We start from the raw sequence: 26970 nt of genomic DNA on the forward strand, positions 1-26970 counted from the left end.
ACAATATGCTTTCATTCTAAAAAAAAAAAAAAAATACTGGATTATTTCACAGTTTTGTTGTCATATTTTTGGTCTCTGTTTATTCCCAATTATTTCTTTAATAATATCTTATTTGTTTGTGTTTCCACCACTTCTTAAAGGCATTCTTACTTCTGTTCACAGAGCCTGTAAATGCCCCCACATGTCTCTAAGCTTACTTGTTCAGCTGAAATTGAATTTTCCATTGGGTGCACACGAGGCCGACTAGTCTGAGTGGATAACAGCAAGCATTACTTACTGTGACGAGGAGGAGTTTTAGCATCGACATGCACTATGAGTCTGCAATATATTTTTTATATTTTTATTACATTTGTTATAAAGACAAATACAGAAATTCACTAATGGGCAAATAAAAAAAAAACTAGAAATATATATTTCAAAAAATCTAATCCTGAGCTGAAAGTACACCATCACACCAGACGGTTGGCGCCAGTTGTCAGCGTCGAATCAGCCGTGTCTCTTTTCAAAGTTAGTTAAAAGTCTATTTATCTTCTCTGCTACACTACAGAATATTTTTCTCAGTGATGTTCTCCATGCAGCAGTGTTCGGCCTGTTCAGGGCTTTGAGGGTAGTAGATGTTTGCTTTGTGTTCGTCGTCGTGCTCGATGTGTTTCAGGTGGATGACCATGTGCAGGGCGTAGGCCAGGACCAGCAGCAGGATGAGGGAGGTGATGAGGCCCATCAGGATAGCCGGCGTCAGGAAGGTGGCGCAGTCGCTCGCAGGAGAGAATTTACCGGAGGTGATGTTGAACGCCTGAATCTGTGAAGGGGACAGAGGCATTTTGAGCGTAACTCAATCATTCACTCGCTTTTAGCTTTTTGGTCTCCACCAACTCCTGATTTAAACATCTGTCTCTTTAGCTGCTAAATGCTCCACTACGTTTATCAGTTAGTCACTTAAAACAGCTGCCAGGTGGTGAAGAGAGTGAACCAAACCAGTAAAGCTGCTGTGGTTGAGTACTCGGCAGTAATAAATTACTCGGTAATATATTACAGGTCGTGTCAGCTGTTAGCCAAAAAGCTAAAAAAGGATGGGGAATGAGCGAGAGGCCACAGGTCATGAGTTTCTTTGGCTCCACTAACAAGTTACACGTAATTTAACTAGTAATGTAACTAATTACTTTCAATATCGAGTAATAAGTAAAGTAATGTTATTACTTTTTAAAGGAGAAATAAGTAAAAATAAACCTATTAAGCTCCTGAGCAACTTGCCCAACATTACTGATAAGTTAATATTTCTAGTTAGCTAGTTAGCCTGGTATGCTAACAACTACAGCTTACATTAGAGCTGACAAATTAATTCAATTCATTTATTTCGCTCTTGTGTTTTTGGTTTAGGAAAGGCTAAAAATTTGTTACTGTTGTTAAATCATGATTGGACATTAAAATTTCACTTTTCAAAGGGTTTAGTGGACATTAGTGAGTGACAGTTTCTCCAGACATCCTTTAATAAATGATATATCACCTTTCAAAAATCAGAGAGTGAGTCAGCTGGGTGAACGGGTACCTGGAAGTTGGTGAAGGTGACGGCCCAGCGGCGGGCGTGGTCGCTGCTGGGCAGCAGCAGGGCGCTGTAGCGCTGCTGGCTGCTGACATGGAGGCAGTGGTAGGAGGAGGAGGACGGGGCGTACACCTCGCTGGCGTTGAACACGGCCTCTTCAGAGGCGTTGTAGAGCAGAGACACGCTTTCCACAGAGAACCACCACTGACCCGAAGACTCGTAGAAAGTGTTGGACAGCTGCAGTCTGACATGAGAGGGACAAGAGGAGACAGTCAGTCCAAACTTTACATCATGTGGTGTCAGCATGGCTGTAGACGTTGTAGCCTGAAAGGTGCCACATGCAGTTTTTAACCTCTAGTAGCGTTACAAGCTGTTTTTGCGTACTTCAGCACAGTGCAGACGCAGGCAGGAAATTTTCACAAACACAACACAAACAACTTTGCAGGAGAGTGAAAATGACTCAGAATGGGACAAGAGGGGCTTCTTCCACTTTGCAAATCTTGCTGCAGACTGGTCCCCACAACAGACTCAAACTCCACTAAACTTTTTTTTTTTTACCGAGAATCATGTATGGAGAGAATCTACAGATGACAGCAACAAAAGAATAGTTATAGCAAAAGTACCTTTTATTTGTTGAGTATATAATTCAAAATGTAAAAATAAAAAGGCCTTTCTATATGGTCATTTAAAATAAACTCTTTATTAACTGAATTTACAGAAAATGTGCTATATCCTGATACATGTCCTTATCTGGATATGAGATGACACAGCCCAAAAATGTGATACACCTTCTTGTCAGTGGTGTCACAATATTTCACTGATCTGCAGGAGGTGGCAGCGCACTAAGAGACACAACACTGCACCAACAAAGGCAGGTGGGAAGAAGACTACAAGCCTGCAAACATGGATGTAAACAATGCTATGCTTATAAAGTTATATTTTACAGTATGATCAACAGCAGGACGGCGTGACTAACCTGATGGACAGGCCTCTCAAATCCTCCACATCTCCAAACCTCATGACCAGCCTGGTGAAGACAGACGGACACACAGAAAGAGGGTTGCACTTTTGCTAGGAAAGAGGTTATGTTTCTTTGTTATACCTTTTGGACATGGAACAATATAATGCTGTAGGATCATCATAAAAACAATTCTGATGTTTTTAAAGGTGTGTGTGTGCATCAGTCATACAGGTACACAGACGAGTGTCTAAGACAGACAGGCGTACATACGTGGCCTTATCCTGTCGGCAGACGGACTGGCTGGTGTCGACAGGTTTCTGAGGGGAAAACGTTCTCTCTGTCAGGTCCAGCTGCCTCTGCCTCTCGTAGCGGAGGGACAGCCTCCTGGCCTGGAACAGGATGCACGGCTGCCCGTTGGAAAACACCTGGTGGACGGAGACAACTGTATTACACCCGAGATCCACAGAATAAAACTCTAATATCAACTTTTCAAAGGAGGAGTGCTTTTTAAAGAGGTACTTTGTCCATGTGACGTAGCTAGAGACTACTAACAGCATCTTTTCCAGCTGCCAGATGTTAAACCCACACTGAGATTTTGTTTGTTTTGTTTTTTGTTGTTGTTGTGTGCAGAGTCAGATGAGACGATGGATAGATTTTTGATATTTGTGTGTCGAGGACAGATTGGTCCAGGGCAGGTGTCACCATCTGACACATCAGATGGTGTGTTTTTGTGATCTAATGCTCTCCTTAAAGTGTTTCAGCGGCTGGTTAATCATCTGGAGACAACGCCACCTTGAGGGGAGGGAAGGGAAGTGCAGCTCCTGGCGCCTGAAGTAACTTCCTCCGAGACGCATCTGAAGACTGGAGAGGGAGAAAGATACGGCGAGTGAAAGGAATGACCTTTTCATCATGTGGAACATCAGTTTGTTTAATTCAGTGTGGTTTTCTGAAAGTTCACATGTTCACCTGTGTGTTTTTGTCCTGCATGAGTTATTCTTGCACATGAACACATGTTCACAAGAAACTGTTTTCATTTTGAGGATATTTCTAGATGATTGTAAACACTTCCATCACCATAACCTACATACAGCCTAAACATATTTCTCACCCTCTCATATCATTCCTGTTTTGCTTCTTTTTTCTTTTATTCTTCATTCTTTCTCTTCTTTCCCTCCTCAGCTGACCCGAAGAAACAAACATCCCCAAATCTACATTTTTTTTTACTCAGCAGTGAAACTAGACTCGGCCCTCTTTCACAGATTCAATCCTTTTTACTTTACTTTTTTTTGTTTTACCACGACTAATTAAAACATTAGCAACAGGACGTGGACTTTTGGCTCACCGTTCACTCAGAGTTTACCTGCAGTTGTTTGAATGGTTGGTCTGTAGATACAAAACGCTCCTCCGTCCACATCTCTCCATCACTCTGTGCCGCCCCTTCATCTGGAGAGACAATCAATGACTTGATGAATTTTAATTCAGGTTACAGTAACCTTCAGCAAATAAAACATTATGGACTATGAGGCCAAAAACACAAAAGCTAAAACAAAGACTTTATAGGTTCCTGCACTAAACAGACATGTAGTTCACTTATGTCTCAAGCCAACATAATAATTATAATATCTATTTATTTCACACTCAACTATCACCTGATCAGAAACCAGTGACCCTCAGTGTCACGTCACAATGCTGGCTGCTACTTCGCTCCTCTGGTTGCGTCTGTTTATGTGCACTTCAGTTATTTATAAAATTTAAATTAAGTTAGCAGTTGAACAGATAAATGCTTTCATGCTTTGTTGACCACAGCACTGAAAAAAAAAACTATGAAACATGACTGTTATGTGCTGATTTGGTCTTAATGTTGTTGTTTTGAGTTGTTTGTTATTTTCTTTAGAGAGTAATATTGTTTATTCAGTTAATTTACTGTGATATTCACCTGTTATTTCGTATGTGCCTGGGGAACAATCTACCAGTGAGATTTATGGGTCAAATGAAGAAATGATGAGGCAGTTTAAAGGTGGATTATAGATAATCAATGCAAAGTATCAATATTGTTTTATGATTTTGTCCTTCGAGCATGAGGACGTTTCAACAGACAGACAGACAGATATGATACTCACCATGGACCGTAGAGACAACAGCACTGTGAAGAGAAGTGACAGGAAGATCGATAAATAACTGAAATCATGTTCATCATTATTTCTTTATTCCACTGTCTGTCACACTTCAACACTTTTCATGTATTTGATTCTGTCTTATAGAAAAATTTAGTTTTTTTTTTTCCATTAGGTCTTCTTTACCAGGTAGATTTGTTGCTGCTGTTGTTGTTGTTGTTTTCTATTATAGTTTTTACTTTTGAGTAATTCATTTTTTTAACTGCTGTAAAAAAACAAAAACAATGTAGGTCTTTGTCATAAAAAACACAAACTATTCACACAATCAAAATCTAATTCTGACTCGTTATCATTTGATAATATGGGAGAGGAAATATGGAAAAATCCAAATATATTCATATGTTATTCTGAGGAAAAATAAACAAGACCTATATCTATCTATCTATATTATAATCACCATTTGGTTTCGCATTCACCACAGCAGAATAGATGTCTAATTCAGATCAAATGTTAGTCTTTAAATAAATAGTTTTTCTAACAAAATGATAATGACTGTTGGATTAGGATTTAAAGTTTATAATAAATAACTGTCCATTTAAATTTTAAAGTAAAGAAACAATTACAAAAAAGTATCTTTTGTTTATCAGATAAAATAGAATAAAAGCCAAATCAATAACTATTGTATGTTTAGAAAGAGATTTGTTACCAGTAAAATTATTAAAATACAATTTAATATTATGACAACATGTTAAAACAATAATAAACAACGAAGGTTAGAAATAGGTTAGAGAGGGAGGATGCAGGAGATTGATCTGTGATGTTATCAGTACCCAGAATGCATCTGGATAGTCCAGTGACCGTCGTTCACCCTGTGGATTAGTGTTTAAGGTAACAGACAGACGATCAGTCTGGAACAGAGATGTACTGTTGCCGAGAGGACCCACTCTGACCCAGATTATAGACACAGAGACTTATAGTAGAAAAATAATGGATCTGAAGATTTAATATTGAATCAGTTTAACAACAAACAGCAGCTGTGATTATTTTTATTTAAAAACACGCAGCACATTCAGGTTTTATGTAAAGAATCGTGCATGAGCCTGTGCAGATCAACAAAACAACAAGAACAGAGCCTCGATACACCCTGGAAAACTGAATTATTTCTATAAAAACTCGTCAAAATACAAAAACAACCTCACAAACGTCATAAAGTTTTCACTGAGGTCTTGATGAAGGTTCAGTTTTGACTTTGTTGTCTGCAAACTCCAAATCCAGTTGCACCATCCACTGAGATCCACCACCTCTGAACACCTTGACAACCACCTGTTATCCCACCTGTCAACAACTAAACCGTCTCCATGACAACCGGGAACCTCCATCTGCTGATGAAGACCACGACTTACAGCCGAAAGTCTCGGAAACAAAGTTAGTTTTATCTGGTGCGTGTGACATTACATCTCATCCCAACTGAGCCCCGTCCACTTCAAACCAGAGAGACAAGAGAGACGACAAATACAAAAATCTGGCCTGAGAAATAAACAAAACTGTTTTAACTTTAGCAGAAAATGTGTGTTAACGCAGGACACGTCCACTTATAGTAAGTGACTAAGTAACTGCTGAGGAACATAACTTTTTTTTATGGTAACCATGTCTCCTAAAAATCATGTTCATACATAATTGTTGTCCCAGCGGGGCAGATTCTTGCCATATGCAGGTTATGCAGCTGCACTGGGCACTGTTATAATGCAGAGTCTATAAACCTGCAGTAAGTTTTCACGATGTTCTTAATGTAGGGGAGCCTCCAGTGATTCTCATTTATTATCATTTTCTGTATGTTTAAATTGCTGGGGGTCAACTTGAGATTTGTGTTTTGAATTTGAGAGAAAATGGATGTTTTTTGTTTTTTTTACAGATGTGGACTTCTATTTATTTAAAGTTCAACATCAAATGTACAGGGGGTCCGAAAAACATTTCACCCTGTCTGCCGCCCTGTTTCCCAGTCATGTTGGGGTAACAAACGTAATCACTGTCTGGATTATTCTAAGAGGAAATCTTGTTTTGACTGAATGAAGAGCTGCAGTGAAATCAGAGTCTGTGGTTCGGTTTCATCTGAAGTCAGGTTTTATGCAACAAAATCACTTTGGTAAAGGTTACTGAAAGATTATTTATATATTATTATTTCCATCAAATGTTAATAAACACGTTGTGTCTTGTGCTTCATGATCCCATACTTGCCGTGTGTGACTGTGCAAGATCAAATGTTTTGTTCAGTAAAACATTTTGCAACTTGCCAGATGCATTAATTAACAACTTTTCCTCACTATGTTAAAGTGTAGCCTATATGTTGTAGATGAGTTTTACAGTAAATTTAAGGTCTAGGAGACGGATATTTTACCCTGACAGGTGGAAAAAGAGAATCATTTGCACACACGAGTTAAAGGCACAGTATGTAATTTCTGCTGCTAGACATCTCTCACATCAAAACATTAACAAAATATTTAGTTTGATGACGTCTTATTTTGAAGGAGTGTTGGATCATAGGAGTTATTAAACAACCACCACTGTCGATGTCAATCTATATGAAGCGATTCAGGCAGCAGTTATGTTCAAGATTAATAAATCGTGTAAAGTTTTAAACACGTTTGGTCACGTTCACCAACTTCCTTTCTCATTCTCTGATGTAACATCTGATGTTTCCCACGATAAAGGGACATTACACCATTAACAGGCGACAGGTGAAATGCGCCTTTAGCTTGAATGTTCAACTGTTTGAACATTGTTGAAAACTATGCAGCTCAACAAAATCTATAAGATATGACTTGTCATTTTTAGACATTTTAATGAAGCAATTTTACATATTATCATATTCCTTCTGATTTACCCCTGTAGATGGTTTTCCATGCCTTCTTCCACTTTCCTTCTGAGGTCCCAAATTTATCCCAGTTTATGACAAATTATCATTCTCATTGTTTTTACAGAAAGCTTTAAAGGAAGAGGCACATTTTCAGCCTAATTAACACCTCAATCAAATTTGAGATTGGACCAGGGACTGTTATAATACTGTTGTCCCGTTGAATTTTCAAACTAATTATTGTCATTTATAAACTATCTGCAGGCATTTGTTTGCAAAAAAGTATAAAGTCACCAGAACGTAGGAAACAAAGTCTACAAAACTCTTTTTTTTATATATGGATGAGGACTCCCAGACACTTTGGTTTCAAAATTCTCCCTATTTTTGAGGTCTCAGTGTTTCAAAGTATGCATATTATTTTTTTAAACCTCCAAGTTATACTTTCTGTATCCTCTTTGTCGCAGTATTCTTGGTGATATAAAGTTTGTCTGCTCAAGGTTCAGACAGTCTGCGAGCAGGTCAACATGTATGATCATGTGGAGGGAACATACAGACAAACATGTATACGCTTGGCCACATCTGTTTTGGAGTACATCTTAACACAACACAGCACTAAACAATAGTTAACATTTGTACACACAGTACAGGATGTCTAACATAACACACCATTGTTTCACAGGCAAAATTTTAAGTGCATCCATCATTATTATTATTAATCATGTATCTCTGTCCAAAATCTAAGCAAAACTGTGTCAGTTATGAAAAAGCCTGCAGCCTGACACAATAGAAAATAATCAGTCAGTCTGATCTAAATGAGCCCAGTAGACGCTCCACCTCTGTCCAGAGACTGTCTGCCTCTCTGAGTGAAAATCCTCTCAGTAGATGTCAAATAAAACATGTTCCACATTTTTCTCGGCACATAATAAATATATTATAAATCTAACAATAGGCAGGGAGTCGTCAAATCCTCCCCGACTCCCCTCCAGCCAAAAAAAAAAAAGGGTTTAGCTCCTCTTGTGTATTGGGTCAAAGTACAGGACTGTGGATTGTGGGATTGCACTGATTGCATAATCATACAATCATGAGCGCGCACACACACACACACATACACACTCAGGTCATGAAGGATGGGGTGGCTTTCAGCCAAAAGGAGATTTTGCAGCCTTTCCCTCTGTTACCATCCATTAGCAGCTGCACACTGTAAAAAATGACACACCACAAACAGCTGCAGACACAGAGCAACATCATCATCTCATTTGTCTTTTATTTGTGTCAACAACGGTTTTAAGAGGAATGTTGACATTGAATGATTCTGCAAAACCCCAGATTAATGTTAATGTTTTTTTTTTAATCTTTAGGGTTACAATTACAATGTTTGTGCAACTCTCACTTTCTACAATAACCTCACAGAGCAACTATGATATGGTTCAGGTAGAGAAAGGTCGAGGCTATGGCAAATAAATGGTTATGGCATGGTTAAAGTTAGGCAGTTAAAACAGTCGAGGTTTGGGGAAGAGACAGGAAAATGACTCCTGCAGGGATGTCAGATGTGCTATATGCTAAAGTTTACTGCAGGGATGACGCATTTTTGTAGGCCAACCCTAAAGCTGGTATTTCTCTGGTTCCAGTCACAAAAAAACAAGAAATATTTCCACTGTATCTTGTTGTAGAAAATTTGTTCTGTGGCAAACGCAAGTTTATGATACTAACACTGTTCAGTAAGATAATCTTAACAACACCACTGTTATGATTTTTGAAGTGTAAATGCAATCACTTGAATTAAAAAACTAAAAAACGTTTACAACTTGACTCAGCGTCATCGCCTCTAAGTGACTCGTGTTCGGCGTGATGACGTTTAATATCCGCAACAACCTCTGTCATCTCATTTAGCCTTTGTTAGCAGCCGCTTTTTTTAAGACACGTAAAAGCCTCACGATTCATTAATGATGGTATTTTATGGTGTTGGACAAAATGTGAAAATCTTGTCAGACTGTGTTAACCTCAGACCGTGCGTCAGGCGTCTAACCAACCAACAACACGTTAAAAAAATGTTGAATAAACCTGAGGAAAAAATGCTACCTCATTTCTGAGTTTTAATTCTCATTCCTGCAGCGCTCTTCAACTGGAGATACTAAGAAACTGATCAGTATTTGATTGAGTCCAGTATTCACTCTCTGTTTAGCTCTCTGTTTTGTTCCCTCACGTGTCCTCTCTTTACTTCCTGTCTTTGCTCTTTTCTTTGTGCCTATTTGATTTCTGATTGTTTTCACCTGTTGCCCCTGATCATCCCCACTGTTAACCCTGTATATACTGTATATATACTCACCTGTTTTCATCATCCTTTGCTGGACTGTCTGCTTTGTTCCCTTGTGTTCTTTTTTTCCTTGTGTTATTTTCTAGTGTTTGCTTTGCTGGTTTTTGACTTTTTGCCATCTCCCTCCCAGCTTTGTTTTCCATTTTTGGACTGTCAGTAAAGATTTCTTTGAACTCAACCCCGCTTCCTGGGAGCCGTCTCTGCACCCGAGTCTCTCTGCCTTCAAGTCAAACAATTCTCACCAACTCTGCAGTTTTACGCAGCTTTTAAACCCGTTTTTAGTCACATTCACTGCATGGTTCAGTCACAGCACTCAAGCAGACAAGCTCTTATAGACCCACTGTACTCTACCTGCTCAGCATCAAACAGCAGACAGAGTTAGCGACTGGCTGCTGAACGAAATTGAATGTCTAGATGCTAAGGAGACAGACGTTTTCCTCGGGAGTTGATGGAGACCAAACCAGAATAAAATGAGAATGATAACTGCACTAATCAGCTGAACACAAACACAGACTTGATAATAACGTTGCTCTGTGTCTGCTGCATGTGAAAGTAGGTGACTGTCATAACTTGGGCTGTTTCGATACCAACACTATTAATTTCACCTAAAATGCAGTATCTCAGGGGTCGTTTTTTAGGCCATGGATCCCTTGGCTGATAGACGGAGCAGGAAGCCCCCGCTTCACACAGCACTGAATATTTTTGATCTTCTCTCGTTTGTGCTCAGCTGCTCAGTCTGCAGCAGTTGTCATGTGGCTCATGTTAGCTGAGTTAGCCTCACCTTCAGCATTTTTGTTGGTGGTTTCTGAGGTGGAGGTGTGTCAGAGTCACCTGCTCCTGAACTTACAAAACAATCCAAGAATATATTTACAGCTGAGATAATAATACGGCTAACTGTCCAGTGTGTTTTGATAATACTTAGCTAACTGGTTCGCCGTCATGGATTTGTGCCGCACAGTTACACTATCTCACATGACCGCACAAAGATTCATGGGCAGCCTTTTGTCAGAGTTTTGTAAATTAAATGTTTGGGTTTTTTTTTTTTTGACAGGCAGATTTATGTTTGGTAATAATAAATGTTAAAGTATCTTTTCAGACATATTATTGACAATAGGGTCTGTGAAAACATTTCATATTAATTAATTTAAATTATAATGATAGATTTTTTTGCAAAAGGCTTCAATGAATAATATTTTAATTGTGAAATCTAGATTACATTATAATCCAACAACCCATACCCCATATATGTTAATCCTACCAGTCATACACGCATCACCCATCAAAACCGTCTCTCTGTGTATGTGTACTCTTTGTCGAGGTGGTGCAAATATTTTTAATACATGTATAATGTTTTTTTAATACATTTCACTTGTATTGTTCTTTAACAAAACTCAGTAGAAAAAACAGGCTTCACCATTGCATCTTGTAAGGGATCCTTGTCTGAGAAAAAACTGAGAAACTTCCTGTTTCAACCAGCCTGTACTCTTATGTGCACACTGTTGTATTGTTGTGAACACATTTTCTTATTTTCTTTGTTGTACATATATTATTGTATATTGTCATATAATGTACATATTTCTACATGTTATTGACACACTTGATATTTTTATATTCTCTTTTCTATGCTTCTTTCTATTCTTAAATGGGAAGAAATGTGACATAACCCACTTTGCCCCTGAGGATCAGTATTTCTGATTCTGATTCTGACTCTAGCAGCATCAGGACGGTGAGGTCATGTTCTGGTATTTGTTCTCTGTATGTATTTGTTTATGTTGAACCAGGCCGTACAACAATGAAAGCAGTCATATCAACATTCATACAGAGTTAGTAGAATACAGCTGTTACAAAAAATAATATATATTTTTAAACACCCTGGGATTGTCTCAGTACTCTGCATGGACCAAGACACAAAGTTCATGTATCAGACATGATATCAGAAAGGAAAAAATGATATCAGAACATAAAGCCATAGCTATAAGGTGATTATATATCAGATGTTGGATTTTAAGCTTGTCCCTCTGCTATGATATGAGCAACTAAAAAGATCCTAAAAAAAGACATAAATAACACAATGACTGAAACCACCCACAGATCCTGGTGGACCACACAGCAGAGATGCATCAGTAATCTTTAAGCTGAACGTGTCAAGAGTCAAAGATTAGAGAGTCACGAGAGGTCAGAATCAACAACAACACCAGGCATCAAGTTCAATCACCATCATCTCTCATCGTCTCTCATCACGTCACCTACCTGTCAGCGGGTCGTCGGTCGAGGCAGCTAGACGACCGCAGATGGAGGAGAAGGAGAGAGAGGAGGAGGATGCAGCAGCACTGTTTCCATGGTGAAGCCATCGCCGTGGTGACCAGAGTGTGATGCCAGCACACTCTCTGCCTCTCTGCCCCTCGTAATCTACTTTAATCAGCCCACCGTCTTTAAGCCCCCCTGACAGCCTGGTGAATCAGCCAATCAGGGCAGAGCAGAGACAGACAGGGTTGAGAGAGCTCTGCCTCTGCACGCTGGATAAAGACCTTCGTTGTTCCCTCATTTTCTCATTTTCAGTTCACCTCTGTCGAAATACAGTTCATTACCTAACATTAATAGATTCCTTTATACATATTTAATTCATAGGTTGTTCAGACAGTCTGATGCAAAGCCTCGAATCTAAAATTATTCTTTTGTGCTGCACCACAAGCGGAAATATGAGTCGACAGCCATGCAGTTCTTGGAGGCTGCACCACGGACTGATTATGCACTGTAAAACATGCTATAGGATTTAAAGGGACACTTCAGTTTTTTGAAGTAGGGTTGTGTGAGGTACTTATCTATAGTCAGCATATTACCTACAGTAGATGACGGTCGGCACATCCACAGTTTGGAGAATCGGAAGGAGTACCAGCACAGCAGCTGAGAAATATACTGAGAATCAGCTAAAAATGTGTTTTAGTCTGCTAAAAAAAAAAATCCCACCTAAAAAAATCAATATCAGTTGAAGTGTACACTATATTTAGAATATTTTCGTCCCTTTTCCTTGCAGTTGGACAGGCTTTGCTGACAGGAAACTGCTGCTGTCTCCAAAGCCACCAGACTCCTTTGGCAAAAAACAGTAACTTAACTTCACAGAATTGTATAGTTGCTGGTCTACCTCTGCCTTAATCGGTTAGTTTGTGTTATTGTGTGACTTCTGTGTTTTTTTTAAAGGTTAGTTCAGACACACTGAAGTCACACAAACTAACCAAAAAATACTTTTTTGCTAAAGAAATTTGGTGGCTTTGGGGATTTGGCTTATATAATGGAGGTTTCTGTCAGAAAAAGCTGACAGCAAGGCAAAGCGGTGAAAATATTCTAAACACAGTGTACACTTGAAATATTTTTAGATGGACATTTTTTAGTTGGCTAAAATACTTTTGCTGCTGACCCATGTCCACAGCAGTATGCCGTCTACAGTAGGTAATTCACTTTGATGAGTACCTTATACAACCACACTTCAAAAAATCTACTCTACTATCAACTATCCCTTTAACTTTCTGCATCAAGTCTATGTCACTCCATATACACTGCACAAATATAACTCCAATATATCACCTGTTTGTTTTAGATGAGGGGACATTGCTATGTGGCACTTGGCAGTGCCCTAAACTTCAGGAGTTTTGGTGGGGGGGTATGTGACACCCTAGCCTGTAGTTGGTGTTTGAAAATAAGTAATTTCAGATAACATTTAAGATACTTACGTGAAACAAAAAAATAATTTAGCCTTTTTGCCTTTTCTTCTGAAATGTACACGCATTTGTGTATTTTAGGCTATTTATATATTTTTAAATATTCATAAATTTAATGTTTTATTTAAATCTTATTAACCTGAAGAGTTTGGAGTAACTTTTAAAAGTCTACATTTCTGTATATAGAAGTAACAAAAGTATTTAAATTCTTCATTCTGCATGAAAAAAAATCTATATAATTCTATCTATCTAATCTATATAAAATTCAAGTACAAGAAATCACCGTAGTTTCCCATTCGTGTTCATTTCAGTCAGGCAGTTTCTGTAGCCACGCCCGGCCGGGGTCCTCCCACTAGACATTGCCGCGGTGCATCCTGGGTCCTTCCTTTCCATCCCAGGCTCGGTACAGCAATCATGGGTACGGCTTTAACTTCATCCTAAATACCGATTAATTCTTTATACAGCAGTGATTTTTCATGTCGGTGTCGTATATGAACATCTTATAAACTGTTTTCGATGCTTTTGTGACGGATAAATTCCAAAGTCTGTTAAAAAATAAACCGTTTTTACGGTTCTGTCTCCCCGCAACGTGGAGCGGCCATAACACCTCTGAGCTGCGGAACACAAGCGGCATGTTAGCATAGTTAGCTTCTCATAGCATGAGATCCTTTCACACTTCAAACTGCTGTTAATTGTCATACAGTAATTAATAAAATACGCGGACAACGAAATAACTAAACTCCCAGTGTTACTGTGTTTAAAGCTTCGTATTGCGAGCATTTGTAAGCCTGTTTAGCTGCGTGTTAGCACCGCACGCAGCTAATACTATATTGAACTTGTATTCGTAACCCGAAGAAGTATACTTGTGGCAGATTTTAGTCAACTGACGCGATTAAATTCGCTGGCAGCATTTATGCGAGTGTGTAAGGCCATTTCTGTTCAGTATTTATGAATTGTGAGGTTAAATGCAGTCAGTTGGTTAATAAGGATGTGAAGTGATAAAGCTCCGAATTTTGACAGGCCGCCACTTTGTCCTTAGTACAGTTTGCACCCTTCCTCTAGTAAATATGTAAAGGCTAATTATATCTCGTTACGAGTTTGTAATTAATGCGAAATTGGGATAATGTTTTGCTGTTAATGATAGGAGTAGTTAGTGGTGATGCGTGTGTTGCTGTAGTTCCAGTTTGACATACGTAACATTAAAACCAGAGTTAAGTGCCTGTTTTGATTCTGAAAGTAAAGTCTCTGAACTTAAGAAAACTGGACTGGTTCCTGACGGGTTTGTGAATTCAGTAATATCTGTGGCTTGTATTGTTTTGTCCACACAGAAAGCAAAGACACCAGTAATCACTCAACTTCCTTTTCCATTCTTCTGTGCATCACTTGACAGTTTTTTAGTTCCTCTACAGTTGTGTTTTTATACTGCTAGAGAAATGTGTGATGTGGACATAGGCATTGTAAAATGTAAGCTAAGAATGCTTTGAAATCCACATTGATCTGAGAGATCCTGCCATCAACTCTTAACTTTATTTCTTGCTGGTCTTTGTCTTCCAGGAAAGTGTCGTGGTCTGCGCACAGCCAGGAAGCTCCGTAACCACCGCCGTGAGCAGAAATGGCACGATAAACAGTACAAGAAGGCCCATCTGGGCACTGCCCTGAAGGCTAACCCCTTCGGAGGAGCCTCCCACGCCAAAGGCATCGTCCTTGAGAAAGTGTGAGTACCATAAGAACAGCAAACACCTGAGGGCCAAGTGATGGTTGATCCCAACACTTATTTCTAATACAAAGGCAGGCAGCCAGTCACTTTAGGCTTTTGACCTTTGCCTCTTCATCAGTCCCTTTTGTGGGTCAGTTAAAACATGTTAGAAGTTTATTCAAACTGTCACTGGATGACTTAAACTCCAATTATGGTTAAACCCTTTGGAAAGTTAAGTGAGTCGTTTGGTCGCAGTCTTGACTCTGGTTTGTTCTTGATGCTTTCTGGCATTTAGATGTGTAACCTCTGAAAGCTGTTACTAGGGCCAGATATGGTGGTCTCCTTGAATGTTTTTGTTTTTAATTTGTCAATTGATTTACTGCTGGCATAGAAGAGGAAAAACTCACCTGTGACAGGTTTAAAAAAAGACAACGTGCAGTGAAGAGAGCATTTCTAGATGAGATGTGTATATATATGCTCCTCACATTTCTTTTCAGGTAGTCTCAACTTCTTTCAGGTTTTGATATCATTAATGAGTGCTGTTTTCCTTTTTTGCAGTGGTGTTGAGGCTAAGCAGCCCAACTCTGCCATCAGGAAGTGCGTGAGAGTTCAGCTCATCAAGAACGGCAAGAAGATCACTGCCTTCGTCCCCAACGACGGTTGCCTTAACTTCATTGAGGTAAATGCCCGTCCTTTATGTATCAAGCGGTTGTGGTTTTTTTTTTTTTTTTTGTAGAGGTCTTCAATAGGAAGGTATTATGTAGTTTGTTTTCCTAGGTTGTTTCCTCTTTGTCTATCCTCTCCTCACCACCGTCTATCCTCTTTTTTTTTTTCCTACAGGAGAACGATGAGGTTCTGGTGGCAGGATTCGGACGTAAAGGTCACGCCGTGGGTGATATCCCCGGAGTCCGTTTTAAGGTGGTCAAGGTGGCCAACGTGTCCCTGCTGGCCCTCTACAAAGGCAAGAAGGAGAGACCCAGGTCATAAACAGTTGAGGCAGAAAATAAAATAAATGTTTTCAGTTACATTCTGGTTGTTTTCGTGTTCTCATTTGTCACTTGCCATTTCTGCTTTCAGGTTGTACTTGCTGTTAGTCACCAAATAGAGTTGCTGCACAATTTTCTATCCCCAAGTACCCAGTTATCTGACATATTACTTAAATCATTAAGACTGTACACCAGAGTTGTGAACTTTACAAAGTGCATCCACAATGAGGCTATAGTCAGTCGTTCTTAGTATTATTACTTGTTACTTGTGTTACACGCTGTTTGGAAATATTTTCTGCCATACATACTGCTGTGAGTATGGAGCCCAATTCTCAATGTAGTTAGTGGACTGCATTAATTTAACACTTTGCACTTTAGTTTCCCCATAAAACACTACCAGGTGCACGCAAGATCATACAATTCTTTTGAGACTTTTGCAGCTCCAGAGAAAGGGGACTCAAAGCTGAAAGGGATTCTTTATTTATGTAAGCATGCCAACACGGCCAATGTAGACCACTGAAATGGTTAACATTGAAACACCTGTACTGTGAGATTCACATGAAATGCAAGATTGAAACATGGGGATCTGCTGTGTGCACTGGAGGTGTTTCCTAAATGTTTCTTTAAACAGCCTGAATCTCAGCAGGCAGTTTGAGATTTTACAACAGATCAAGTTTTGAAACTGTTTATTCGACTTAATATGCACTAAGGAAGTGCAATTCTGTCTGTGATGAAATAAAAGATCTTGTAAATCCTAATCAGAAAACTTGATTTAAAATGTCAAAATAATAAGTATCTCAGATTGTATTTATTTTGAAAATGTTTCTTATTAATCCTCAAGTTTTTATGAAGGAAGTTGTTTCATCAAAATGCTCCGTGAATGACACAACCCAACAGTAGGTCTTGGTTTCTGGGCATGTAATGAAGCTGCAACGATTAGTTCATAAATGAGTTTCTCAGCCGTCTGGTTTGATAACTGACCTCTTTCACAGCAGCCATCTTGAAGTAGTTGGGCAAACACAGGTGTTAAAATTATAATACTTTTCTAAGATCCTGTTGTATTCAGGTCAAATAGAGTTGATATCGTGCATGTTCACTCACTGGAAAGGCTCTGCTGCACTAAATGGAACAAGACCTTAATTAGTAGAATTGGTAACACCTGTGTTTACACTCATGTCATATCAATGTGGCTGCTGTGAAAACGGTGTGATGAATTTTTTTGTTTCTCCAAGCACAGTATACTTAATGTGTGGCTGCAGTGTCTCCTTTGTGAGGATTTGGCACAAATGCAACTTGGACTCAAGGATGAAGTGATTAAAGTTTGGTGATCAAAGGTAGAAAGTCAAGGCCGCGGTGATCTCAGAGCCGCCCTGCACTTGTGAGTGTGATGTCTCAAGACCACCATGATGAAAATTCCTTCAGAATTGGTAAAAACATTCATTAGGATTTGAGGAGGAAGTGACTAGACTTTGGAGGTCAAAGGTCACTGTGACCTAATAAACATGTTTTGGGCTGTAATTGAAGAAGTCATAAGCTGCTTATGACAAAATTACACACAAATATCTAGCAGGATAAATTGATGAGTTGATCATATTTTATATTCAAAGGGTCAAAGGTCAGCTTCACTGTGACATAATGCTCAGCTGTCTATTAATCCCCTGGAAAAAATAGACTCAGTGAAGACTGCATGTTATTCACTGAAATCAGCATGTTAACATAGTGATATTTTCCATTTCACCATTATAATACACTTAATAACTTTTTAAAATTTCCCTTTAAATCTTAACTAAATACATGTGTTTGAACAGATTATGGATGTAAACTGCGTCTGACAGAGGTATACAACCTCGAGTTGGTGATTTTAGTCTGATAACCATTCTTGGTGCTTTTATCTGCAAAATAGATTGGATATTTTTCAACATTTTCTGACATTTAAAAGACACAATTCAATAACCTAAAAAAATAGTTAATCTACAATGAAAATAATCATTAGTTGCAGCCTTACTGCTGTGTGTTTTGTATTTAATGGGAAATTGCTGGCTACAACTATAAGGTCAAAAGGTGCCTGACACCAGATTTACTCCAGATTTATTCCAGTGTGATCTGCCCTGTTGTGTCACTCTGTCTGCTGATAAATTCACTGCATAAACTTAGCTGGAGGGGGTAAATATAGTAACATGTATCATTTCCCCCCCAGCCAGAGTGCTGTAGATAAACAGCTGAAACATTTAGTTGTGGGAATCACATGAGCCTCCACTTTTATCTCCCGCAGGATTATTGTCACACTTTAATGACACTGTTCCAACAGAGAAATGTTGATCCTGTGTGTGACTCACTCAGATGTGTTTGCAGACACGTGAGTTTGGAACATGAGTTCACTGGTAGAACCGACGCAGGCATACGGCTCTGGTTTCAGTCGCAGGTCAGACCTCTGCTCCTCTGCCGTCTTCAGCAGCAACAACAGATCCTGTTTTAATCTGCAGGGACTCCACAGCCGAGCGGAGGGAACCACAACAACGAGCCAACACAGAACCACAAGGTAAACACGCCTGCAGCCAGAGCGTTGAGTCTGTTTTCAGAGACAGACGTGCTGAAATGTCCCGCTGATCCCTCTGTCTTTACTTATTTATCAGTTTACTGTCAATGTTCTCTAAACTTCTGAACAGTATTTGTAACTCGCGACTACAGTTTGGTTGAGGTTCAGTCCGTCATGGTTACATATTGAGGAAATCAGGCCTCATGTCAAACATTTCATACCCACCTGCCTTCTTGACCTTCTCAATATCACCTTTTACTGCTTCCTGCTGCTGAACACTAGTGTCCACATACTAATGTGCACTTTTGATCTGGATCTATTTTTCCTGGTTTGGGAACCTTAATTCCAGTGAAACATAAGAGGATATTTTGTCAGCAAACTTTAGTTATGCAGTCTAGTGTTGCATTTCTCTGATAAAGTAGAGAATACGGAAAAAGAGACAGTAGAGAGTGAACAAAATATACATTTAAAAAATTCAATAAAAGTTATTTATGTGACAGATGGACAGGAAACGTGGGGAGAAATCAAGATGGAAGACATGAAGCAAAGGTCCCCGGTATGATTTATTTATTTACTAGTTTTGGGACAACACAAAAAAACATTGTAACATGATACAGATGTGTTGCATAGATGATTTCTTGACAAGGCTAATCTACAGCCCCTGTTCCTGGTTAGACTTTTCTATTTAACATATTATTACCAAGAGTGAATTAGTTAAACTGAACACATGAATAGTAACATTCTCATGAATGCAGCATGATCACATAAAAAGTACAATATTTACATCACATTACAATCATTTCACTTGTGAGGTGTGTGTGTGTGTGTGTGTGTGTGTGTGTGTGTGTGTGTGTGTGTGTGTGTGTGTGTGTGTGTGTGTGTTCATGTCCATGAGGATGTGTATGTGCACAAATGCATGATCAGAACTCAGCAGGTTTGGTTTATTTTCAACTTTTGATTAAACATTTTCAGAGCAGTTTGTGTTTTTATTTCTGGTGGTAGGGCGTTCCAGAACTTGTATTTCTTTAACTGAATGAGGCGACTGACCTGAAGTAGTTTTGCACTGAGCCACTCTGCAGTTCCCGTCTGCTGATTCCCTAATGGCTATTATTCTGTTACTGTCTGTTTTTGCGACATATGGGCAAAGTACGGCTGGTGCAAGATTGTTCATACAGTTAAAAATCACATTGATGAGATAAAATTGGAGAAAGCTGTCATACTTTTTCAGAAACGTGTACGTAGGTAGAGAGCGAGATGGATGACAGCAAAGGTCAAATCCAAGAATGTGCCTCGAACACAACACATTGGCTGTAAAGCTTTGGACAGCTTGTTCCTCCAGTAGCTTGTGTTTGGTCCTTTCCTGTTTCAGCATTACTTAACCCTCGTGTACAGGTCCATAAAGAAATGTTTTCCCCTGTTCTGATGTGGAGGCCGGTCAGATCTCATCACCCAACATCAGTGTCACTACTGCTCTTGTGGCTGAACGAGAGAAAATCCCTGCAACCAGGTTCAACATCGGATGAAGAGTGGAGGCTGTTATATCAGCAGACTGATGCCTGTGGTCCCAAGTTTCACTGTCACACGTGGTGGCCATGTGGTCTGCGTGGATGAGCCGCAGAAACCGCGAGTTCAGTGAAATACACCTTCATCACGTGTGTCCCTTTCTGCACAGGGCCAGGAGCCTTTATGTGGACATCATGGAGTTTGAGCGGTTTGGGATGGAGGACGGCGATGATGAAGACGACGCAGCGATTCAGTACATGATTGAACAGAGTCTGCTGGAGAGCAGCAAACAGAAGGAAACTCACCGAGACTCCACAACAAGAGACGGCAAGAGGTCAGTAACAGAAACAAAGATTACACGACCTGTGATTGGTTTAAGTCTACCTTCACGGGGCAGATTGCCTAATGCCCAAAAACAGAGCCGAGAGGAGGTGCAGAAGTCTAGTTCTGTCTCAGACCACTTGATTTACAATATGATCCTCTTTCCTCACAGCTCTGGGACAGAGTCTACAGACAGCAGCAGGATCTTCACTGCTATAAGACAAGGTGAAGATACAAATTAAAACTCCAAATTCACATCAACAGGAGCTGATTTCTATTTTATATGCATTGATTGAGGGGCGCTGCTTAGACAACACAGCCAGTTTTACAGTTGGATTCTGTGCAGTTTTGGGCCCATGGCAGTTCTGTGAGCTGGACCACAGTCCATCAGATTCCACTGTCCGTCCCTCTGTCCCTCCAGGTAATGTGAAGCTCTTGAAGGACCTGTGTGTCAGACACAGGGACAAGTTCTCACAGACAGACAGCAGAGGTTGGACTCCTCTGCATGAAGCAGCAGCTCAGAGCAACCAGACCATCCTGGAGCTCACGTTCAAAGGTTTGTGTTCACTCTATATCGATTCTTCACAGCCTCACAGTAACGTGAGGCCTGTTAATGAAACGGAGGTGTGACTGAGTGATAAACAGCGAGGTGTCCCATTTCTCCAGTTACAGGCCGAGACTCCGTGGACTGTCGGACTCTTCTTGGTCAGACTCCTCTCTTCCTGGCAGTAGAACGAGGTCTGATAGAAAACGCCTCCTTCCTCCTCCAACGTGGAGCTCAGCCGGACATTCAGGACCAAGAGGAGGACTCACCGCTGTTTGTAGGTACGCTGACCAACACTTCACCGCCTCAGAAGGGCCAAAACAAGACTGTTATGCTATTATATATCATATCATTACATTATTATTACTTATGTATTAATATAAAAGCAGGATTTTACTGTTGTAGTTTGTTGAGGTGCATGGAGGACTGTGACTGCCAAAATCAAAAATAAATAAATGACTCAATATGATCTTATTACAATAACAATAATAATAATAAAGATAATATGGGCATTAATTCTAAAATGTGACATAAGTGGATATTTCTGTTTTTATTTACCCTGTATTTATTTACCTTTATATTAATTTCCCTATTTATTTACTTTCTCATTTAATTTACATGCTATTTAATGCTTTTTAAAAAATTTTAACCCTATAACGCCATTTGCATTGTATCTGATACACGAGTTTCTGAGACCTCTACAACATCAGTATGATCAATACTTGACTGAAAAACCTGTTGTCTGTAGTCTGACACACCTCTTCTGCCCTCTGGTGGATCATCAGTGAACTGCAGGCAGCAGCCTGAGTCTGAGTGCAAAGTGAGCACTTGCATATAATTGTCTTTCTAACTGATTTCACTTAAACAGTTACTGGACTCTCATGTTATATTGACCATTTCAGTCTGTTCAGTTTACATTGACTGAAACAAAATGGAAAATAAAAAGGCTCCTGTCTGAAAAACAACAACAAAACAAGGAAAATGAAATGTTAATATTATATCTGTAAATTATATACATTTTTTTATTTTGCTAAAAGGTCCAATAAACTGCAATGAAAAATAGAATTTTCTGGCAAATATTTAATGTTTCAGGCTTTATAGAGTCAGCTGCAAGTGTCTGTATGACTGTAATGGAATCAGTAATTGTTTTTGTAGTTCTTTTTCATTGTTTATCCAAATTTTATTTCCTTAGTCTTATATATTTTTGTGTTTTTAACATTTCTTTATGCATTTGTGCTTCATTGCTCTGTAAAGTGTGATCTTTTTGCTTCCTTCCCTCTGCAGCGATCCGTTCAGACCGCTCTGACCTGGTGAAGCTGCTGCTCCAGCGGGGCTCCAGGGTGAACCAGGGGGGCTGCCACGGCCGCTGTCCCCTCCACGAGGCCTCGCGGCTGGGCGAGGCGGCCCTGGTGACCCTGCTGCTGGAGGCCGGAGCTCAGACGGACCCTCGCAGCCACTACGGCCTCACGCCGCTGGCGCTGGCCGCTCAGGGAGGACACCTGAAGGTGGTGGAGACTCTGCTGAGGAAAGGTGAGAGAGTCCAGAGTGTCTCTACAGTATTACTCAAAGTTTTACATTATACAGTTCTTATTGCTGCTGCTTGTTTTATTCCAGCTGCAGTTCAAGTACATCTACTTAAGTATTAAACTTAAGTACTTTATTTTAATTTATCAATTTTTGCTGCTTCAACTCCACTACATTTGGCCAATATTCTACTTTTTACTCCACTACATTTATTTGATAGTTAAAGTGACTTTGCAGATTTGTGGATTTTAAGAACAGACATATAATCAGCTGGTAAAACTAAACTAAATTTACATTTTTTAATGCTGCTTTCACATTCATGCATCACTAATAATGGCACAGGAGACATTCTGTCTCCTCATAAACGTTTGATATTTTCATACCTCATTCTGTGTAAAGATGTATTCTGTGGAAGTCCATGTCTGTCAATTTAAAAAAAGACAAAAGAGGTCAATATAATGACAAATTCTAACATCCTCAAAATGTGATATTATCACATTTTATTCAGTCAGTATTTTAGGAAATGTTTTCATTATAATGACTGAATGGACTTCCACAGAACTTTGAAGTTCAGCTGCAGCTAATATTCAGACTTCAACTGTCTTTGATAAATAATGTGTGTTTTGTACAGAATTTCCCTCTTGTTGTTTGTCCTGCAGGGGCGGACGTCCTGTCCCAGGCTCAGGATGAGGCCTCCATCTTGTACGAGGCGACGGCGTCTGGAGATCCATCTGTCATCAGTCTGTTGCTGGAATACGGAGCCGATGCCAACGTGGCCAAACACACGGGACACATGCCGATCCACCGTGTGGCTCACAGAGGATACCTGGAGTAAACATTATGTTCTTTAATTTGAAGAAAAAACATTCATATTTATTTAAATTTGAAAATTAAAGTCACGTTTTATGAGCTCATCATTTGTTTTGTTGTTTTCTGTAAAGAAGTTAAAAACTACAACATCAGAGACAAATGTAGTTCAGGTTTCTGTGTGTGTGTGTGTGTGTGTGTGTGTGTGTGTGTGTGTGTGTGTGTGTGTGTGTACGTGTGTGTGTGTTCCTCAGTGCTTTGAAGCTGCTGATTCCAGTCACCTCTATGTCAGAGGTAAACGACAGCGGGATGAGTCCTCTTCACTCTGCTGCTGCAGGAGGACACTCACTCTGCCTCAAGGTGTGTGTGTGTGTGTGTGTGTGTGTGTGTGTGTGTGTGTGTGTGTGCACGTGTGCAGAAATTTTTGTGAGAACCAATCTAAGTTTCAGACCTTGGAAGTGAGAACACGCCAACAACTTTAATCATCAATAATGGCTTGTATCACCCTGAATCATATTGTTTTATTTCAGTATTTATAATATTGTTGTAACTGCTCCTCCCATCAGATCCTGCTGGATGCAGGTTACGACCCAAACTACATGCTCCATCCTTGGGTTCGCCGTAGCTATGACGACGAGAGGAAGTCGGCACTCTTCTTCGCTGTGTCCAATAACGACGTGCCGTCAGCCAGACTGCTGCTGGAGGCGGGAGCCATGGCCAACCAGGACCCAATCAAATGTCTGCAGGTACCTGTGTTGTTAGCCCGGCTCCGCCTACAGCTCAAAAATACACCAGCACTCACAAGATGGATACACTGATGTTCGTCAATAAATAGTAATTATAGTGTGATTGGAACCTCGGTCGCTCTGTCCGTCGATCACTTTGTCGATCACTGAGCAGAAAAAAAAAACATTTCTGATCTAATCCAGTAACTGTTTCTTTAAGGTTGCTCTGCGATTGGGCAACTATGAGCTGATCGACCTGTTGCTGAGGTTTGGCGGCAATGTCAACTATTACTGCAAAGTGAACACGACGCACTTCCCCTCAGCCCTGCAGTACGCTCTCAAAGACGAGGTGAACCGCTGCTCCCGTTAGATAATCACTAAAACACATTTATTTACACCTGACAGGAATCAGCAGCTCTACTAACTTTACTGATATTATTTCTGTTTCTATGTTGTTTTTTTTTTGGTTGATAGTTGGTTCTCAGGATGCTGTGTAACTATGGTTACGATGTGGGGCGTTGCTTTGACTGTCCCTATGGCAACAGGGCCCACATCCCTGAAGGCTACGAGGGGTGGACCAACACCGTGATCAAAGACACTTTGGTAATGAACAGGAACACACCAGTTTATCAGGGGGGTCAGGAGTTTTCATGTTGACTGAACTGAACTGCTGAGCAAAGATGAGATAACAACTTTCTGTAACAATAACTTGTTTATTAAATGTCCCATGGATGGATGGATTATGAGACAGTGGGTCCCTTGGCACAGATAAAAGGTCCCATCATCTCTCTTTCGTAGTGGTCATTTTGTGTCTCTTTGTTGTTATTGTGTGTCTTCATGTGGCCGTAATGTGTCTCTGTCATCAGGTTGTGTCTCTCTGTAATTATTTTTGTCCGTCTCTGTGGTCTTTTTGTGTCTTTTTTTTTGGTCATTTGGTCTCTTTGTGACGTTTTTTAGTTATTTTGTGTCTCTTTGTATTTGCATTGCATTGCTTTGTAATTTCATGTATCTTTGTGGTTTTATTGCACCTCTGTGGTTCTTCTGGGTCTCTTCATGTTGTTTTTACTCCTTTTTGTAGTGTTTTTGTTTCTCTGTGGTCATTTTGTGTCTCTTTGTAGTTGTTCACTTCTTTCGTATAGTCTTGTGTCTCTCTGTGGTTGTTTTGTCTCTTTTTGTGGTAATTTTGCGTCTCTTTTTGTATTGGTAATGCATCTCTTTCATCTTTATGTCTCCCTGTAGTTATTTTGCATCTCTTTGTAGTTGATTTGTGCCTTTTTGTGGTAATTTTGTGGCTCTGTGTTGTTTTTTCCCATTTGGTGGTTATTTTGTGTCTTTGTAGTTATTTTGCATCTCTTTGAAGTTGCTTTGGATCTTTTTGCAGTCATTTGGTGTCTCTTTGTAGTTGTTATGCACCTTTTTTTTGTCATTTTGTAGTTATTATGCATCTTTCTGTTGTTTTGTGTCTCTTTATGGTTGTTTTGCTCCTCCATGTAGTCGTTTTGTGTCTGTTTTGTTCCTCCATGTAGTCGTTTTGTGTCTTTAAATGACATTTTCATCCATAAACTTTCCTAAAAATTACTGAACAGTTTGTTTGACCAGTGTCACTATATCAAATGGCAGTGTGTTTAATTTTACGGGTATTCTGCTGTAAACTTAAGTTTTGAAAGAGTTGGAAAGTTTTGACCTGCTGGTGGTGTCAGAGGAGAAGTCAGAGGATCATCAAAGTTCTTAAAATCCATCCTCTGAAGATTATCAATGTCTGTAACAAAGTTCAGACAAAAATTAAAATATTGTCCTCCATGTACTGAATTAAAATTTCTGTGAATCTGCTGCTGCTTTCTTTTCCAAACAGATTCTCCGGTATAATCTGTCTCAAATCTTTTATTCTGCTCTCCATGATGAACCTTGATCTCAGTCAGACCTCTGAACAGCTTGTAAACATGTAAACCTTTGTGCTCAGTGTGTGTTTGTGTGTCTGTCAGTGCAGTTCTGTGAGGTGATCACTGTCTCCTGGCTGAAGCACCTCTCAGGTTGGGTGGTTCGCATCCTGTTGGACTACGTCGATCACGTGACCTTGTGCTCCAAGCTGAAGGCGGCGGTGATGGAGCAGCAGCAGTGGCCCGACATCTGCAGGCTGCAAGGTAAATTCAATCTGTCCCCGCTGCCCGGACAACAGACACAACAGACTGCTCCTCGTTAATCTCTTCCTCCTCCTCCTCTTCCTCTCCAGAGAGCGCTCGCTGTCTGCAGCATCTCTGCCGTCTGAGGATCCGTCGGTGTCTCGGTCGCCTTCGTCTCAGGTCTCCAGTCTTCATGAGCTTCCTGCCGTTGCCGGGGCGACTGAAGGACTACGTCCTGTACAGGGAGTACGACCTGTACGGCCGGCAGAGGAGCACCCCGGGGTGACGCGGCAGGAGTGAGGACAACATTCAAACAAAACAGTTTCATATGAACGTGTAAAAATATCTGCAGACATTTAAAATCACAAAGGTTCTCAAACCTTTTCTGGCAGCCCCCCTTCAGAAGCAAAGAAAAGTTCACAACCCACATTTTTTATGTTAATTATTAACAACGACGGGGAGGCAACTATACAAAAAATCATCCAAGTTGAATTTCAGTGAAATACAGGTCAGCACGATCGCATAAACTTTTGTTTATTTATTTATTCTACATGAATCACATTCATTCAACTTTGTTTCACTACAATCCTGTAGTTCCTCTGTGCCCCAGCGGCGGGGCGCGCCCCCCAGTTTGAGAACCACTGCTTTAATGTCACTTTTTCTGTTTAACTCATGTACTACATCATACACCAACCGAAGTGTCAGAGCCAAA

At 40.0% G+C, this 26970-nt stretch overlaps 3 protein-coding genes across 4 annotated transcripts; 2 read left to right on the forward strand and 1 right to left on the reverse strand.

The window, feature by feature from the left end:
• Nucleotides 1-302: 302 nt before the first annotated feature.
• Nucleotides 303-12500, reverse strand: atp6ap1la (ATPase H+ transporting accessory protein 1 like a). Its single transcript, XM_084745784.1, has 8 exons — nt 12031-12500; nt 4622-4644; nt 3862-3944; nt 3294-3362; nt 2772-2926; nt 2517-2567; nt 1547-1784; nt 303-799 (listed from the first exon to the last, which is right to left on the reverse strand). The coding sequence occupies exons 1-8, from the start codon at nt 12129-12131 to the stop codon at nt 542-544; spliced, it is 978 nt and encodes a 325-aa protein (XP_084601910.1). The 5' UTR covers nt 12132-12500; the 3' UTR covers nt 303-541.
• A 1319-nt stretch (nt 12501-13819) lies between these two features.
• rps23 (ribosomal protein S23) lies at nt 13820-16219 on the forward strand. Its single transcript, XM_084740097.1, has 4 exons — nt 13820-13914; nt 15051-15210; nt 15751-15871; nt 16033-16219. The coding sequence occupies exons 1-4, from the start codon at nt 13911-13913 to the stop codon at nt 16177-16179; spliced, it is 432 nt and encodes a 143-aa protein (XP_084596223.1). The 5' UTR covers nt 13820-13910; the 3' UTR covers nt 16180-16219.
• A 2190-nt stretch (nt 16220-18409) lies between these two features.
• Nucleotides 18410-26557, forward strand: asb14a (ankyrin repeat and SOCS box containing 14a). 2 transcript variants are annotated; one of them, XM_084745796.1, is made up of 13 exons: nt 18412-18717; nt 20387-20551; nt 20711-20763; nt 20960-21094; nt 21205-21363; nt 22367-22612; nt 23266-23437; nt 23668-23773; nt 23980-24159; nt 24359-24487; nt 24613-24741; nt 26126-26279; nt 26369-26557. In XM_084745796.1, exons 1-13 carry the CDS (start codon nt 18548-18550, stop codon nt 26542-26544), a joined length of 1974 nt encoding a protein of 657 aa, XP_084601922.1. In that variant the 5' UTR covers nt 18412-18547; the 3' UTR covers nt 26545-26557. The 2 variants fall into 2 exon arrangements, with proteins under 2 accessions (XP_084601930.1, XP_084601922.1); XM_084745804.1 differs by lacking the exon at nt 26369-26557 and having other exon boundaries at nt 18410-18717; nt 26121-26273.
• Nucleotides 26558-26970: the final 413 nt, after the last annotated feature.

This window comes from Lutjanus erythropterus, chromosome 2 (genome assembly GCF_056507025.1).
Source record: "Lutjanus erythropterus isolate fLutEry1 chromosome 2, fLutEry1.hap2, whole genome shotgun sequence".
NCBI classification, from domain to species: Eukaryota; Metazoa; Chordata; class Actinopteri; order Lutjaniformes; family Lutjanidae; genus Lutjanus; species Lutjanus erythropterus.

Coding starts and splice junctions, on each gene's coding strand:
- atp6ap1la (XM_084745784.1), bottom strand. CDS start 12,131: ATGGCTTCACCATGGAAACAGTGCTGCTGCATCCTCCTCCTCTCTCTC. Junction 2,568..2,771: donor TGCCGACAGGATAAGGCCAC/GTATGTACGCCT, acceptor TGTCTTCACCAG/GCTGGTCATGAGGTTTGGAG. Junction 800..1,546: donor TCACCTTCACCAACTTCCAG/GTACCCGTTCAC, acceptor TCCCCTTCACAG/ATTCAGGCGTTCAACATCAC.
- rps23 (XM_084740097.1), top strand. Junction 15,211..15,750: donor GGCATCGTCCTTGAGAAAGT/GTGAGTACCATA, acceptor CCTTTTTTGCAG/TGGTGTTGAGGCTAAGCAGC. Junction 15,872..16,032: donor GTTGCCTTAACTTCATTGAG/GTAAATGCCCGT, acceptor TTTTTCCTACAG/GAGAACGATGAGGTTCTGGT.
- asb14a (XM_084745796.1), top strand. CDS start 18,548: ATGAGTTCACTGGTAGAACCGACGCAGGCATACGGCTCTGGTTTCAGT. Junction 23,438..23,667: donor GCTCACAGAGGATACCTGGA/GTAAACATTATG, acceptor TGTGTTCCTCAG/TGCTTTGAAGCTGCTGATTC. Junction 23,774..23,979: donor GACACTCACTCTGCCTCAAG/GTGTGTGTGTGT, acceptor TCCTCCCATCAG/ATCCTGCTGGATGCAGGTTA.